The sequence below is a fragment of the Phascolarctos cinereus genome, unplaced genomic scaffold (assembly GCF_003287225.1).
Source record: "Phascolarctos cinereus isolate Bilbo 61053 unplaced genomic scaffold, phaCin_HiC Scaffold_4;HRSCAF=312, whole genome shotgun sequence".
Lineage (NCBI taxonomy): Eukaryota > Metazoa > Chordata > Mammalia > Diprotodontia > Phascolarctidae > Phascolarctos > Phascolarctos cinereus.
The window spans coordinates 721,823,122-721,838,145 of record NW_027555847.1 but is presented as its reverse complement, the minus strand read 5'-3'; the positions used below and the strand labels follow the sequence as shown (position 1 = coordinate 721,838,145).

Here is a 15,024-nt window from a genome sequence, read left to right as displayed (position 1 = left end):
AGGGCTGTCTCGTTAAATCTATTATCAGCACAATAACCAATCACAAGTCTCCCATACTGGTGACAAAGTTGGCCTAGATCCTGCTTTTAGACAGAGAACTGGGGAGCTTGAAGTGCAGATTTGTTTTGTGTGACTTGCCTTCCTTGGTATGAGGGGGAGCTTCCATGTCGTTTTTGGGGGGGGAGTGGAGAAACTAGTAATTTAGAAAGCCTCCCCACAAAGAGAGCGGAGGGAAGTCCTGAGGGAAGACCCCAGCAGGGCAGGGTTGGAGATCCCAGCTTCCCATGCCATCCTCTTTTCCTGTCTCAGTTCTTTGGAAATGTCCGTTTTTGATGCGTGTCAGGAAATATAGTCCCTTTGTGTGTGTCACAGTTTTGGGGACCACGTCGGGCTCTAACAGGGTCCCTCCTGCACCAAGCTCCATGGTGAGTCACGCCATGTCGACTTTTCTTCCTCAGTGGCTGGTGAACTTCTTTGGCTCACTGTCGGTGGAGGACTCCGTGGAGTGCCTGCGAGCGATGCTGTCTGCCAACATCCGGCAGAACCTTCAGCTGGGTGTGCAGGTGGCCTCCAAGTACCATGAGCAGCTGGGCACCCAGACCCTCGTGGAGCTCTTTGAGTCCTTCAAGAGTTACGAAGGTACTGCGCCGGCCCATACCGGCTGCCTTCTGGCTGGAAGAGCGTTCTGCCTGACCCGATGGAATGAGGGGCCTGGTTGTGGCATGACCACGTGGTAGTAACACATTACTACTCTTAGCTGTTTCTGCCATGATTTTGAGGTGGGACCTCACTGGATGAGTTATCATGAGGTTTTTAAGCAGTCCAGCTCCAGTGCTGCTTCGTCCTGCCCCCAAACCAAATTTCAAAGTGAGCGTTAGCTTCGCGGTCGATTATTTCTGGGGTCTGTGCTTCAGGCAGTATCAAATTCTTGGAGCTAAGAAGGAGAAGGCTGGCTCCCTTGCTCCCTGGCTTCCTCTGCAGATGTCTCCCTTCTCTCATGGGGATATTTCTGGAGTTTCCTACCTTTTTGAGTTGGTCTCAGCTGCCAGCTTATTCTGAGATACCTGCCATTTTCTAATATGTATTAGCCCTGCTTTAAAACAAGGAGACCATCCTTCACTGTCAGTCCTTCCTCCTTCTGTGACCTTCAGTGACCGAGGTCTGGGGAGTGCGGCCAGGCTGCCCACTCAACTATTCCCTGCCCCTTTCTCAGCATAGTCCCGCGCTCTGGGCCGAGGTGCCCGAAGGAGTCTGTCCATTGAGCAGGCAGTTGTGCGGCCCCTGGGAGGGTCCTCCAGGAGCCTTGGCCAGATGTGCAGCCGCATTGACTTGGCAGGGCTGGCTGCCCTGGCTGCAGCAGCACACAGTCAGAGGTAGCTGAGCAGGGGGGCTCCGTGGACTCCTCCTCAGCCTCTGCTAACTCAGCCTCTCTCCACAGGCCTCTTCTATTTCCTGGGCTCCATCGTCAACTTCAGCCAGGATCCAGATGTGCATTTCAAATATATTCAGGCAGCCTGTAAGACCGGGCAGATCAAGGAGGTGGAAAGAATATGCCGAGAAAGCAACTGCTATAACGCAGAGCGGGTGAAGAACTTCCTCAAGGTGAGTGCCCTTCTCTGTGCAGCCCCGCCCCCCTGTTCCCACAGGCTGCGACCACGTCAGCTTTCAATCTGTGAAACTTATGCCATGCAGGAGATACGTTCTTCCGATGTCCCGCACGGAGAGCGAGCAGCCATTGCTCAGGACTCTCAGCGTGGTGGACTTGGGGCACCAACATTTATGTTGTCGGTTGTTAGACAACTATGAAGAAGTGCAGTGGAGTTAGAAATCTCGGTCCAGAACCAGCAAGCAGTCAGTGAGGATTTATTAGGCGCTCACCACGTGGCAGGTACAAAGAAAGGTTCCTGCCCTCGAGGAGCTGCCATTCTAATGGGGGGACAGCATGCGAAAACAGCTTTGTGTCTGTGACCAGGGGGAATCCAGGAGGGCGCCAGCTTGGGACTGGCCAGGCAGGCCGGGAGGTGGAGCAGAGGAAGGAGAGTATCCTAGGGATGGGGACAGCCGTTGACGAGTCACCAAGTCAGGAGAGAGAGTCTGGCTCCCATTGGTGGCACTCGAAAGTCAGCGTCACTGATAATGGAGCAAAGTGTGAGAAGACCAGAAGGGTGGGAGGGGGCCAGGTCACAAAGGGCTTGAACAGGCTAGAGGAGCGGTTTCTGTTTGATTGTGACGGCTCCAGGGGGCTCTAGGACTTCTTGAGCAAGGGGGGTGATCTGGGTGGACCTGAACTGTAGTAAGACACCTTGGCAGCTGAGCAGAGGGTGGGCTGGAGGCCCACAGACCCCCCAGCAGCTGCTGCAGTGGTCCAGGTGTGAGGGGCTGAGGGGCTGCACCAGGGTTGGGGCAAGGTCAGAGGAGAAAAGGGGGCGGATTCCAGAGGTGCTGAGAAGGCCAGAACAAGAACTAGCAGCGGCCTGGACGTGGGGGGAGGGGAGGGGGTTTTGAGGCAAGAGCTGAGGCTGTCACTGAGTTTGCTGGCCCAGATAACTAGAAGGATGGTGATGGTGCCCTAGAGTGAGGGCCTGGTTTGGAGGAAAGGTGAGTTCTGGGCTGTCTGGTTGAGATGTCTGAGGCGCAGTTGGTAATACAAACTTGGCAGTCAGCAAAGAGGTTGGGGCTGGGTGGATGACCTCAGAGTCATCTGCATAAAGGTGAAGATCGAACCGCGGAGCTGGTGAGATCACCAGGGGAGTTGGTTGGGAGTCGTGTTTCTTAACCAGGGGTCCAGGAACTTGGTTTTGTTTTGTTTTGTTTTTTTTTGATAATTATTTGATAAATTTGCTTCCTTGGTAATCTTGCCATCCGTTTATAAACATTATTCTGAGAAGAGATTCATAGTCTTTGCCATGTTAAGAGCCCCTGATATAGAGGGAGAAGAGAAGGGGGGCTTGGAGGACGCCCTCTATAGCAGACATGACCTGGATAAGGAATGTGGTCAGACAGGGAAGAGGAAAACCAAGGGACAGCCAGGAAGAGGGTGATTCGCTGTGGCCCAGGCCACAGAGAGGTCAGTAAGGATGAGATGGAGAAAAGGTCCCTGTCTTTAGCAGCTAAGAGATAAGAGATTACTGGTCATTCTGGAGAGAGCATTCAGGGGAATGAGAAGATCAGAAGCCAGCTTTTCAGGGGTGAAGAAGAGAGGAGAGAGTGGGGACCCCTGTTGTAGACACCTTTTGGAGGAGTTTAGCCCCAAGGGCGGAAGAGAAACAGGATGGTAGTTAAAAGAGATGGAAAGAGCAAGTGAAGGTTTTAGGATGGAGGAGACATGGGTAGGTTTGTAGGCAGCACATAAACAGCTGACAGACGGGAGTCGGGGTAGTCTGCTCGAGGGGACAAGATGGGGCAGAATTCCTGACTGTGCCATATCAGACGGGTGGAGAAGGACATGGTGAGGGAGGAGGAAGGAGAGGAAGGCGCTCTAGGCCAGGGGCAGCATGGGGGGCTTGGGGTAGCTAAAGCGCTGTTGTGGTGAACGGCGTAGGCCAGCAGGTCGGTCGGGGAGGGGGCAAGGATTACCCTGACATAGTGAGGGTTGAGATTATGCAACATGAATTTGTTGTGGACTGACCTAGTGCAGTTTTGTGCTATTTCTCTAGCCCTGTTCAGTAGCAGGAGAACAGGAGTCAAGGCAGATTTGGAAAATAATCCAAGGTTCTGGCTTGGAAGGTGTGATCGGTGATGGGACGAGAGGGCAAGAGGACATGTGAGCTGACGCAGTTCTCTGGGGGCCACAGTAAGAGAGGAGAGCGTGGGCAGTGCAGGGGTGATGGCCGGGAGAGGACAAACAGGCAGGGGGACTGGAGGTCATGGTGAGGACACAGGTAGGGTGGCAGATCCCTTCTCTCTGCGTGGCTCTAGTCGAGGGGAGGAGAAGGTGACAGGAAATGAGTGCTGAAGGGATTAGAAGGGTGAGGAGATACTGTAAGCTGCACGCTGACCTCGTTGGGGAAGGCAGGAGATGACCTGTCACTTGGCGTCCGAGGCAGGGTGTCTCCAGACAGATCCCTTAAGCTCGAGCCCACTCAGCGATTCGAGAGAGATGTGTACAGCGGTGTTGGGAGAAGGAGCTTCCTTACCTGGGATTTCCCGGGATCAGTGAAGTGACAGGTCCATTCCCCATCCCTTGTTTAGACCCAGAAGGAGGGATTCCAGCATTGCATCATTGTGCTTTTAAAAAATAAAATCTTATGCTTACATTGCTGCCTCGTTTTCCTGTTTGTGAATGAGTAAGATGGTAAAGTTTAGATATTAAAAAATAAAGTTTCCTTAGGTTTATAGTCTAAACCAAAAAAATAACCCAAAGTGTTTTTAAGATTGCACAAATGGTTGGTGGTAAAACCCAAACCTAGATGCCCCGATAGAAATCCAGTTAGCCGTCCCAGCGAGGACGGAAACTGCCCATCCCAGGAACCTTCCCACAAGGCTCTGGGCCCCTGGAAGGGATGCTCTTGGAGGCATTTCTAAGAGGGTGGCGACTGGACAAAGCAGGAGAAGGTGGGCGGCTTCAGAACATCAGGGTGGCGCCAGCCTCAGGTGGGTGGCGATCTGGGCCCAGGCGTGTGCTACGCTCACGATGTGTGCGTTGAGAGCCACCCTTCATGCCACTGGACAAGAGTCTATTCCTCAAAGAATGTTTCAATTCAAAGAATGCTAGGGTTTTCCTTTCCAAATTGAGTGGAATAGGTCGGGCATAGGGTTCTCTCCAAGTCCTGCTTTTCAGATGAGCTGGGCCTGCTGCACATCCTGCCAGGCTCAGTGGGTGTGGGGCCTGTTTGTACTGGGTTGCTCTCTCTCTCTTAGTTCTGGTGCACAAAACAATCCTGCAGACTCAGCTCCAGGAACCAGAGCCCAGGTTAAGCAAAGTCCAAGTTTTGTGTACAGCCTGGCTGCCTGGGGAGGTCAGGGGAGAGCTGAGGGAGAGGGTCTGAGATGAGGCTGATAACCCTGAGCAGGAAGGGAGTCTGCCCTGTTACAGGACTGGGCCTCTTTCCATGCCGCTTTCTTGTGATTAATCGCGTGCTCCCACCTGGAGGGGGACACTGATGCATCCTTTCATCTTCCCTTTTCCCTGTCTAGGAGGCCAAGCTCACAGATCAACTGCCCTTGATTATTGTTTGCGACAGATTTGACTTTGTTCATGACCTGGTTCTGTATTTATACCGCAACAACCTGCAGAAGTACATTGAAATCTATGTTCAGAAGGTAAAGTTCTTCTCCAAGGCCTCGTGGCTACGTGGTGGGGCCACTGCCCTAAGTGGGCAAAGCACATGGTGGGCAGAGTCAGCCTCTGGCAGGAGGCCTGGCGGGCTGGAGGCCAGAGGGGTTCCCCAGTGACCTTGTCAGGCCACAGCAGCTCTCAGGGTCATCGAGCGGTGTAGTCAGAGGTCCATTCCAGGACCACGGGCCTCGGTGGGAAGGGAGAAGCCAGGTCCCCAGAGGGCTGTCTGCCTGCTCCCATTGTCCTTCGGGGTGTGTGTGGGCTTGTCGCCCCACAGGAGAGGTTTGAGAGGAGCCCGTTTATGCTGGCGCTCTCCCGGGGGCGATGATGTGGGACGCTGTGCCGGCGCACTGACGGAGGGTCTCGTGGTAGGTCAACCCCAGCCGGATCCCTGCCGTGGTTGGAGGGCTGCTCGATGTGGACTGTTCCGAGGATGTCATTAAAAACTTAATCATGGTGGTGAGAGGACAGTTCTCCACCGAGGACTTAGTGGCTGAGGTGGAGAAAAGGAACAGGTAATGGGCTGTCGGCCTCCATGGCTCTCTTTGTTCTTGCGCCTTGGGAGCCTGGTCACAAAGCTAACGTCGGTCTGCAGGCTGGAGGGGGAACGTCCCCAGAGGGGACAGCACCAGCCACTTCCGTGTTTGTACCTGGCAGATCTTTCTTGTTTTTGGGTTGCTGTCTGCGTGCGCATTTTGTTTCTGCCTTCTTGGAGCTTTTCCACTGGCTAGAAGTCTTCCCCTGTTTCTTGGTATTTCTCGTTTTCTTCTTTGAGAGAGCGTCCTCGCCCACTTGCCTGTTCCCCACGTCGCTGCACGCATGTATTTGTGGCCCTGTCTGCTCCTCCTGGGAGGCCATGGTGCATCCTAGAGATGTTAATTCTCAAGGCCCCGGGGCCGAGCTCAGAGCAGCCGCGACTCCCAATACTAGGCACACGAGGCTCTGCTGCCTCAGTGAGTGCCAGGAACACTTGAGAAAGCCCCAGCTTCTTCTGGAGATGCCAGGCGACAGCCGTGGGAATGTCAGTTTAGTGATGTTTCTTTTTCTAACCCAAAGGCTAAAGCTGCTTCTTTCTTGGCTGGAGTCCCGAATCCATGAAGGTTGTGAAGAACCGGCCACCCACAATGCCCTGGCCAAGATCTATATCGACAGTAACAATAACCCTGAGCGCTTCCTCCGCGAGAATCCCTACTACGACAGCCGTGTTGTAGGTAAATACTGTGAAAAGCGGGACCCGCATTTGGCCTGTGTTGCCTATGAGAGGGGGCAGTGTGACCTCGAGCTCATTCAGGTTAGCAGCTGTTGCTTTTCATCTCTTAGACTTTATTTGACAGTGTTTACTTGTAAGGGGTCCTGGGGTTGGGCGGGGTTGGGGGGGGTCCTGCCCCTTGGGCTACCAGGGGTGGCTTCACCATCACACTGGATGGTGCCCACGGAGGGTTTTATCTTGACGCTTGGCTGTTGGTGGAGCTTTGCTTTCCATTTACCATGACCCTCGGTGACTTCAGCCGGTGCCTTCTGCCCCAGCTTCCCCCACTTCCATACTTTGGGAGGCCCTGGTGTCCTCACCCGCTCTGATTTAGAGGGACCTTGGTTCAGAGAGGGGGCTGGCTGGCTCTGGCGCTGTCCGTGCAAGCCACAGTAGGCCCGTGGAAGAGGCTTGAATCCTTTGTGGGGGCAAATCTAGCTGATCTGTCTTTGAGCCTGTAAGCTTTGAACAGCGTCCTGCGGTTTAGGCAAGCCTCTTTTTCATTTTGGTGAATCTCTGAAGCAATGGACCTGGCTTGGACCTTCTCATTTTCATGGAGAAAAAAGACTCCAAGGTCCAGCCAGACACGGGGGTTCTGGTTAAGAGGTTCACTGACATTCCAGGTATCCCAGGCGCCTGCCCAGGCATGTGCTTGTTCATGCCAAGGCTGCGGTCCTAGGTCCTAAGTACTCCTGCCAGTACCTCACCTTGCACTCCCATGTCCTGGGTCACTTAGTCAACCAGCATTTATGAAGTGCCTACTGTGTGCTGATTTTTTGTATTGGTGTAAGATGCATACCTTTCTGTTGGCCCCTTTCCTGCTGACTTCAGAGCTACTGCTGAGAATGATTCAGGGCACTTTTTAAAACTCTTATCAGGCCTTTCCAGTTCTAGGCCACCTTAGCACTGTTCTGATAGTCTAAAGGTTTCCCTCCGTTTAGATAGGGGATGGGTAAGTGCATGGAATTGAAGGGTAGGGGTAGGGGTGGTGGTTACTTAGCAACTTGGGTTTTGATTTTTCTTTTAAAAAAAATAAAAGTTTCTGACATTAATGGTCCCTGAGAGAATCGAACAACTTCTGGGAGAACAATTTTATGGTATAATATGGCTGGCCTCGCACATTGCTTTTTGCCCCTTACATTTCTTTGTCTAAAATAATGCCTTCTCCCACTGGGGTCTCCTGAAAGGTGTTGGGGGCGGGGTGGCACTTGATGACTACAGTGTCCTTGGGAACAACAGGGTGTCGGGCAGAGGGTTTTCACATGGCCAGCAGAGCAAGAGGTTCTGAGTGCGGCTTGTGCTCCTTTCAGGTTTGTAATGAGAATTCTCTGTTCAAAAGTGAAGCTCGTTACCTGGTACGCAGAAAAGATCCAGAACTCTGGGCAAATGTCCTGGAGGAAAACAACCCATTCAGGAGACAGCTCATTGATCAGGTACTGTGTGGGAGTGGGAGTGGTTCTTGAGGGCCCCGGAATCTTGGCATGGTGGTGTATAGGACAGCCGCAGGGGCCAGGTTTTGAGGTCCCCATGTGAAAAAGTTCCATTGGATGCCAGCTTGTCTAATTTGAGGCCACTGACCACTTAAGAGCCTGGATGTGGGTCCTCCTCAGACAGCTGTCTCTGGCAACAAGGCCGTGAGCATGTCAGTCCGTAAGCAGTTATTAAATGCCTGCCACGTGCCAGGCGTGGTGACCTCCAGGAGCTCACAGTGGAGTGGGGGAGACAATGCATGGACAGATACATACAGAGCAAGCTGTGTACTGGAGAGATAAGAGATAGATGAGCCGAGGGAAGGCACCAGAATTCAGAGGGTTGGGGAAGGTGGGGTTTGAGGAGGGACTTGAAGGAAGCTGGGAGTATCAGTAGACAGCAGAGGAGGAGGGTTCCAGGCACAAGGGACAGCCAGAGGAAGGAGTTGGGAAGGGCTGACCCAGTGAGAATGAAACAATTCGCAAAGGAAATGTCCAGAGCCAAGAGACGGAGGGCTGTTCGTGGACCGGCCGGGGCACTGAGTCGAAGAGGCTGGGGTGGGGAGTTGGGTGTGAGAGAGCTGGAACGGGAGGAGGATCCCGATTATGGAGGGCTTCGAAGACCAAGCAGAGCCCTTCGTATTTGCTTCTCAGTGCTGGGGCCGAGACCCTGAGTGCCGAGTCCCCATTTCCTTCAGCTGGACCCTCTGCCCCATGGTATCTCCTCAGAATGGAGCCCAGGCTTTCACGTGCTGTGCGGCCAGCACTGCCATTGTGCGATTGTGCAGCTCTTTATGGCTCCTCCCCCAGAGCCTGTCCCAGGAGGGCCCTGCCTCCAAACAGCTTTTGGGTTTACTCATGTGCGTCCCTTGTTTTCTCTGCAAAATGTAACTTCTTGAAGACCAAGAGTGGTTCATTTCCATGTTCCTGTCCCTGGCACCCAGTTCAGCACCTGGCACAGAGGGTGGGGTAAGAACAGACTAGGGCTGGCTGGGCCCTTCCCGCTGCCAAGCCACCTCTTCCTTGTCTTGTTCAGGTGGTGTTTGTGAGCAGAGAACAAGATCCCATTTATTCCTGTGGAGGGCCGCCATGTTTTTCAGGCAGTGTTCTGCTCTGTTGGGATTAGTTGTTTCTGGAATCATCTGCCTTTTGTGACATCATCAATCGCTGACCTTGCTGAGTCGTGCAGAGTTCTGGGGCACTCCACTGGAGACCTCCCTCTAGTCCATCCAGCAGCACTTTAGGAAGCCCATTCAGTGTGGGAAAAAGTATTTTTATCCAGCTCAGCATGCGACAGTGAGCAGCTCTCTTAAGCGTTCTCCTTGCTTTAAGGAAAATGAGGAATACTAGAGAAAATGGAGGCTAGGACATGGCCACCCTAATTCTTGGGTTGTCTGCACTTTAAATGCCTTCTCAAAAGCTTCCCTTTGTGCAGCTTCTCGGCCTCCTGGAGGCTTCATCCCACTTCTTCAGCGTCTCCTTCAATGAGGCGGCCATCATCAATGGTGAGCAGAGCCCGTGAGCGCTGATCCCAGGGCACGGCATCGAAAGGAAATCTGCTGCAGACACGAGGCGCCTCTTGACCAGGCTGACCTTCCCGTTTTTTCTTCTCTTAAAATAACTCGCAATCATGTCAGCGCCTCTGGGTGTTTCATCCGAGACGCTCAAGTAGTCACGAGCAGCCTTCATGAGTGGAAGGCCGGGGGAGGCCTCATTATTCTGGCTGCTTGTGCCTTCCTTTGTAGTCCATCCAGCTGCGAGCAGACCTTCCTCTCATGTCAGCAGCGCTCCCATTAGCCTCCTTCTCCTTTGTACTTGGGTGGTTTCTTCCGGCTGCTTTTGTATGTTCTCCCTTACTTTATAAACATTCCTGAGGCAGGAGAATGTCTTATTCCAGAGCCTGCCAGGTTTGTCACCTAGGAAGTATTAAATCCCTTGGGAAAGTGTATCGATGGCTACTGTGAGTCGAGACGCCTGGGTTTGGGGATCGTGGTGCCCTCACTTCTTGTATAAACTTGACCAAATGGCTTGGCCTCGATCGGCTTTGCTGTGGTGGAAGCAGGCCAGTCTCTTCAGATGCTTCTCAGCTCTCAGTCTCCGGATTCTGAGGTACTCCATATTGGACTAATTTTGCTTAGTACTCTCACACTCCGTGTTGGGCCCTGGAACCACAGTTAACTTGAGATGGATTGCCCCAGAGACTGGCCTCGTTTTTAGATAGACCAGGAGAGGGTTAAATAACCACACCCCCAGTCACATTTCTTGACCGTTGCCCAAAGAACTCCAGAGAAATCAGTGAAGTGCCATCTTCTCTTCATTCTTATCTGTCTCCTATTACGGACCTGGATTCCTCCTGAAAAAGAAAAATGCCCCGTGGAGCATTGGGAAAGTGCTGGAGGTCCATGCTGCCCACGGAGCCAGCTCAGTGTAGAGGGACGTCGGAGCTGGCACGTTAGCGTGCTTTGTCTCTGTCGTCCTTCTGCCTCCCTGGCGGCCTGTGAGGGCCCACCGAGGCTGCGCGTGTGGTGGTGCTCGCTTAGTACTTGGAGCGCCACCCAACTGTGCCTGGCTTTTGGCCTCCCCTCGCTGGAGATCGCAGTGGGTCAGGCTAAAGGCTCCGATTCTGACCAGTGCAGGGTGGCTTCTTGGAGCTGAGCTTTTAATCACTGTCTGAGATGGTTGGGCACGCCAAAGGGGGTGGTGGCAGTCTCCAGCCAAAGCACTGTTCTGCAGGCTGGCCGTCTTCAGACAGAATGGGGAGATAGTGCATTGAAAATCTTGATTCAGTGAGGTGGCATGGGCCTGTAGCTTGATGGGGCTGCTTCTCCAGGCTGCTGTTGAGTGTGGGTGGCCAGTCTCCATTCCTACAATGGGATTTTAAAAAACAATTCCAGGATTCACATATCAAATGCCTTTGGGCTGGGGGGAATAGATGGGCCCATTCCATCTCTGTTGGTATACAGGTGTGCCTAGCAGTGAAAATCGGTGATTCTGGGGAATTCTGATCAGTAATCACTTTAGATCTTCCCCGAAGTCTTTGTGAGATGAATATGGCATGGTATCCTGGCTGTGCTGCCAGCTAGCTGTGGGTCCCTAGGCCAGACCCTCAGTCCCCTCGCAACCACAAATTCATCTGGATAGTTGGAATGACCTTCCTTGACCTGCCTGCCTCATAGGGTTCGAGGACCAAAGGAGAGAGGGTCAGCCTGTAAAGGGGCTCTGTGCTCCACTAGCTTCTGCAGGGGAAGACCAGAATGGCCTGGGAAAGTAGAGGATCTGGGAGCATTCAACCGAGGGGAAAAGGATTTGAGGCAGAGCAGGTGGTGGGAGAAGGGGATGGGAGTGTCCCCTGATGGCAGAGCTAGGAGCAGGCTTGGATCTGAGGAAAGGAAAAGCCTCCTGACTGTTAGAGCCTTCCTACTGTGGCATGGGCCGTGAGCGAGACAGCCGGCGTCCTTGCTGGACTCCCCTTGTGACCAAACGTCCCCTCTTCCAGTATGATGTGGAATTGCTCTCCATGCCTCAGTTGGACTCAGATGACCTTCAAGGCCCACACCAACACTATGACAGTGACAGTGATGCTACCTGGCTCCTTAACCCATGGAGCCATCGCTGTTCTCTCTCTTCTCCTCAACACTCGAGGCCCCCTGGAAGATACACACACCCCATTTCCATCGCAGTGTTGTTAGGAGGAAAGTGTTTTGTGAGCCTAAAGGCGTGAGTGCGTGGTCCTGTGGCTGTCCCTGGCCTCTGGCCTGGCCTTCCCTCTCCCCTGCCCTCTGCTGAGTACTGCCAGCTGTGGCCATCCACGAGTTGTCTGTTTAATCAAGTTCCTCTTCCAAATATCGTTTAAAACTAGGTGGTGCAGACGGCTTTGTCTGAAACCCAGGATCCCGAAGAGGTCTCTGTGACAGTGAAAGCTTTTATGACAGCCGACCTGCCCAGCGAGCTGATTGAGCTCCTTGAGAAAATTGTGCTGGACAACTCTGTGTTCAGTGAGCACAGGTGAGATGGTGCTGCTGCCCCTGCCCTGGCCCCTGGCCATCCCCCAGGATGCAGCTCCCCTCCTCCCCAGATCCTGCCTGGTAGTCAAGGTCACCTCTTCCAGGAAGCCTTCCTTGGGCCTTCCAGAGCCCAGCTGTCCTCTCTGACCCCACTTCCTAGCGTCTGACCTTTAGGGCTGGAGCGTTCATTCCCACCACGTGGAGTTTCCTCGGGGCAGGGGTCATGTCTTGATGTGGCGGTGCCCCCTGCCCGCAGCCCTTGGTGTGCCGCTGAGCACCGTGGGGAGTGGGAGACACGTCCACGTCAGCAGTGAGGGCTAGCACTCTGGTACCACTCGTCTGCTCTCTGGCTCATCACGCACCTGATAGTTTGGGTGGAGGGGACGTAAATTTTAGCCCAGATGTGTGGGCGTCTGCGTGGGTGCCAGAGGTGGGCTATCAGGGGTGATTCCTTCTGAGTGTCCCTGGAGTCGGAGGGAGGCCCCAAGAAGGCTTGGGACTCGGGGGGCACCAGCTGGTAGGTGCTCGTTATGCCTCTGTGCCCGCCCCATCCTGGCACAGAGCCTCTCCCCAGAGCCCTTAGGAGGACTCCAGCCTGGAGCAGGGAGAGAGGTGCTGGAGACCACATCGTAGTGGGGTTGAGGGTGTGGAGACTGAGAAGTCATGACGGCAGTATCTCCTCTAAGTTGGTGGTCTCACCGCTGCCATCTTCGTCTTCTGTGGGCACAGATGGCACCTGTGACTTCCTGAGGCTGCTGCGTGGAGCAGCCTGCTCTCCTCTGCCGGGTGTGCTACCAGGTCCCACACACCCTTCTCTGCTCTGCTACCCCAGAGAGGCCCCCTCGCTTCTGTGCGCCACCTGCTTCAGAGAGTGCTGCCTCCTCCGTGGAGCCTTCCTCAATTTCCCTTGTAGCACAGATGTTCTTAGCGGCTCCCCGTATGAACGCGTCTGTAACGAGCCATGGTACACACATGGATTCACACAAATTGTGTAACCCAGCAGCCCGGCTCTTTGTCCCGCCATCCGCCCTCCTTTACTCGACCAGGAGCAGGGCCAGGTTTTCTTTAGGTTTCCCACGGCGTCCAGCACGTGATGGCTAGGGGTGAGCCAGATCCTTAGTAATGCTAAGGATTTGTCTGCAATGTAAGAATTTTTTGTAAGTGACGGTCCTGGCCTTGAACCCCAGCGTCCTCCAGGAAGGACTTTTAACCCTCACCTCGGTCACTTCTTCCCCAGAAACCTGCAAAATCTCCTGATTCTGACTGCCATCAAGGCTGACCGCACACGGGTGATGGAGTACATCAACCGGCTAGATAACTACGATGCCCCAGACATCGCCGACATCGCCATCAGCAATGAGCTGTACGAGGAGGCATTCGCCATCTTCGGGAAGTTTGATGTGAACACGTCGGCCATTCAGGTGAGGTCCACTGATACCTGATGTCTCTAGCCTTCCCTGCGGGCAGGACAGCCCAGGAGGGGCATCTGCCACAGAGCCGCAGCCTGATTCTATGCAGGGAAAAGCGGTGAGGGGGGCCCAGGGGATGAGGCCAGTGGGGGCAGGCACTGCCACCCGGCTTCAGGGACTCGACACAGATGCCCAGTGGGTCCTTAGCCACGAGAGGGTGGGAGGGAGAGCCCCACTGACCATTGCTGCGTACAGGCTTGAAACAGCCAGAAGGAGCCCCCTCCCCCCACCCCTAAAAAAGCTTTGTCACGAAGCCCTGAGCTGCTCGTTTGATCATGCACCTGCAGCTACCTGCGCTGCCAGTGCTGGGTAGCACTTGGTTACTCTTACCCAAAGGAGATTCTTTTGGAGAACAACAAAGATTTTCATGAGCCTAGTTTTAGTCAAGTGGAAATGAACAGCTCTGTGTCTCATTTGCATGAAGCAGAGACATAGCTTTTCCAAAGTCCTTAAACCACAGGCACCTATTAACGAAGTCTTTAAGGATAACCGTAAGTGCTGCGCTCAGCAAAACGGTAGGAAGCCGCTGCCCTGGCGACAGACGCTGCGTACCGCCGGGGAGATGCAGGGTCTCCCCGTGTGGAGCCGGGGGCTGCTCGGCCAGTCCAGAGCCACGGGGCCCTCAGCCGAGGCTTTACACTAGCAGCTGGCCTGGGAGCTAGATGCTCCGGAAGCGGCTGGGCCCAGGCCGGGCCTGGCCCAGGTTCTTCTGCTGGATGCTTTGGGGGAGCAGACAGGCAGGTTCCTGTTTCAGGACGTACAGAATTGCTCAGAGACATTTAAATTGTGAATTGAATTTTTCATCAGAAGATGCCCTCAATGGCTTATTGACACTAATCCCCTAGCTTTACAGCAGATTGCCTTCCATTCTCCCCATGTACAGGTCCTGATAGAACACATTGGGAATCTGGATCGTGCGTATGAATTTGCAGAAAGATGCAATGAACCGGCGGTGTGGAGCCAGCTGGCCAGGGCCCAGCTGCAGAAGGACTTGGTGAGAGAGGCAATAGACTCATACACCAAGGCGGACGACCCCTCCTCTTACCTGGAGGTCGTTGAGGCTGCCAACAGAAACAGTGAGTGAACTGCCCGCCTTGGGGCATCGCCGTCCCCTGCTCCGCCGTGGAAGTCGTGGCCAATGAGCGTGAGCCGAAAGGAATCCAGGGGAACCTGCCTATGTAGCGCCCCTTCACGGGAGGGTGGATTTAGATGCAGAAGAGGATTGGAGGGAGCATCACCAGGCAGGGGCAGTGAGACCCATCAGATAGCCTGCTGTCCGTGGTGTGGCAGACACTTACCTGGCATCATCCGTGCGGTCATTTCTGCCATGCCGCAGGCTGGAACCTCTCCTCATCTCTTGTGGGTTCCAGAGGTTGGCCAACCTTCTGTAATGAGAGTCTCGTTACCGGGCCCTGTTCACATCCTTTTTAGTTTTTTGTCACCTGGCGAAACTGAACAGTATTGACAGAGCTCCAAGAGTCCAGGCCCACTCTTTCTGGATTTCGTGGTGGCCTGCTTCTTTAGAAGAGGCAGCCTGGGTGAGTGGTCAGAGGAG

The 15,024-nt window shown here is 54.0% G+C and overlaps 1 protein-coding gene across 6 annotated transcripts in view; it reads left to right on the top strand.

Annotated features, from left to right (window-relative positions):
- CLTCL1 (clathrin heavy chain like 1) overlaps positions 1 to 15,024 on the top strand; it is an 83,234-nt gene that overhangs the window by 42,783 nt on the left and 25,427 nt on the right. For all 6 annotated transcript variants that reach the window (XM_020996349.2, XM_020996347.2, XM_078154450.1 and 3 more), the window contains 9 exons: positions 459 to 639; positions 1,439 to 1,602; positions 5,137 to 5,262; positions 5,651 to 5,793; positions 6,335 to 6,569; positions 7,838 to 7,960; positions 11,856 to 12,001; positions 13,238 to 13,421; positions 14,353 to 14,545. In XM_020996349.2, coding sequence (XP_020852008.1) covers positions 459 to 639; positions 1,439 to 1,602; positions 5,137 to 5,262; positions 5,651 to 5,793; positions 6,335 to 6,569; positions 7,838 to 7,960; positions 11,856 to 12,001; positions 13,238 to 13,421; positions 14,353 to 14,545 — 1,495 coding nt within the window. The remainder of the gene's footprint in view (positions 1 to 458; positions 640 to 1,438; positions 1,603 to 5,136; positions 5,263 to 5,650; positions 5,794 to 6,334; positions 6,570 to 7,837; positions 7,961 to 11,855; positions 12,002 to 13,237; positions 13,422 to 14,352; positions 14,546 to 15,024) is intronic.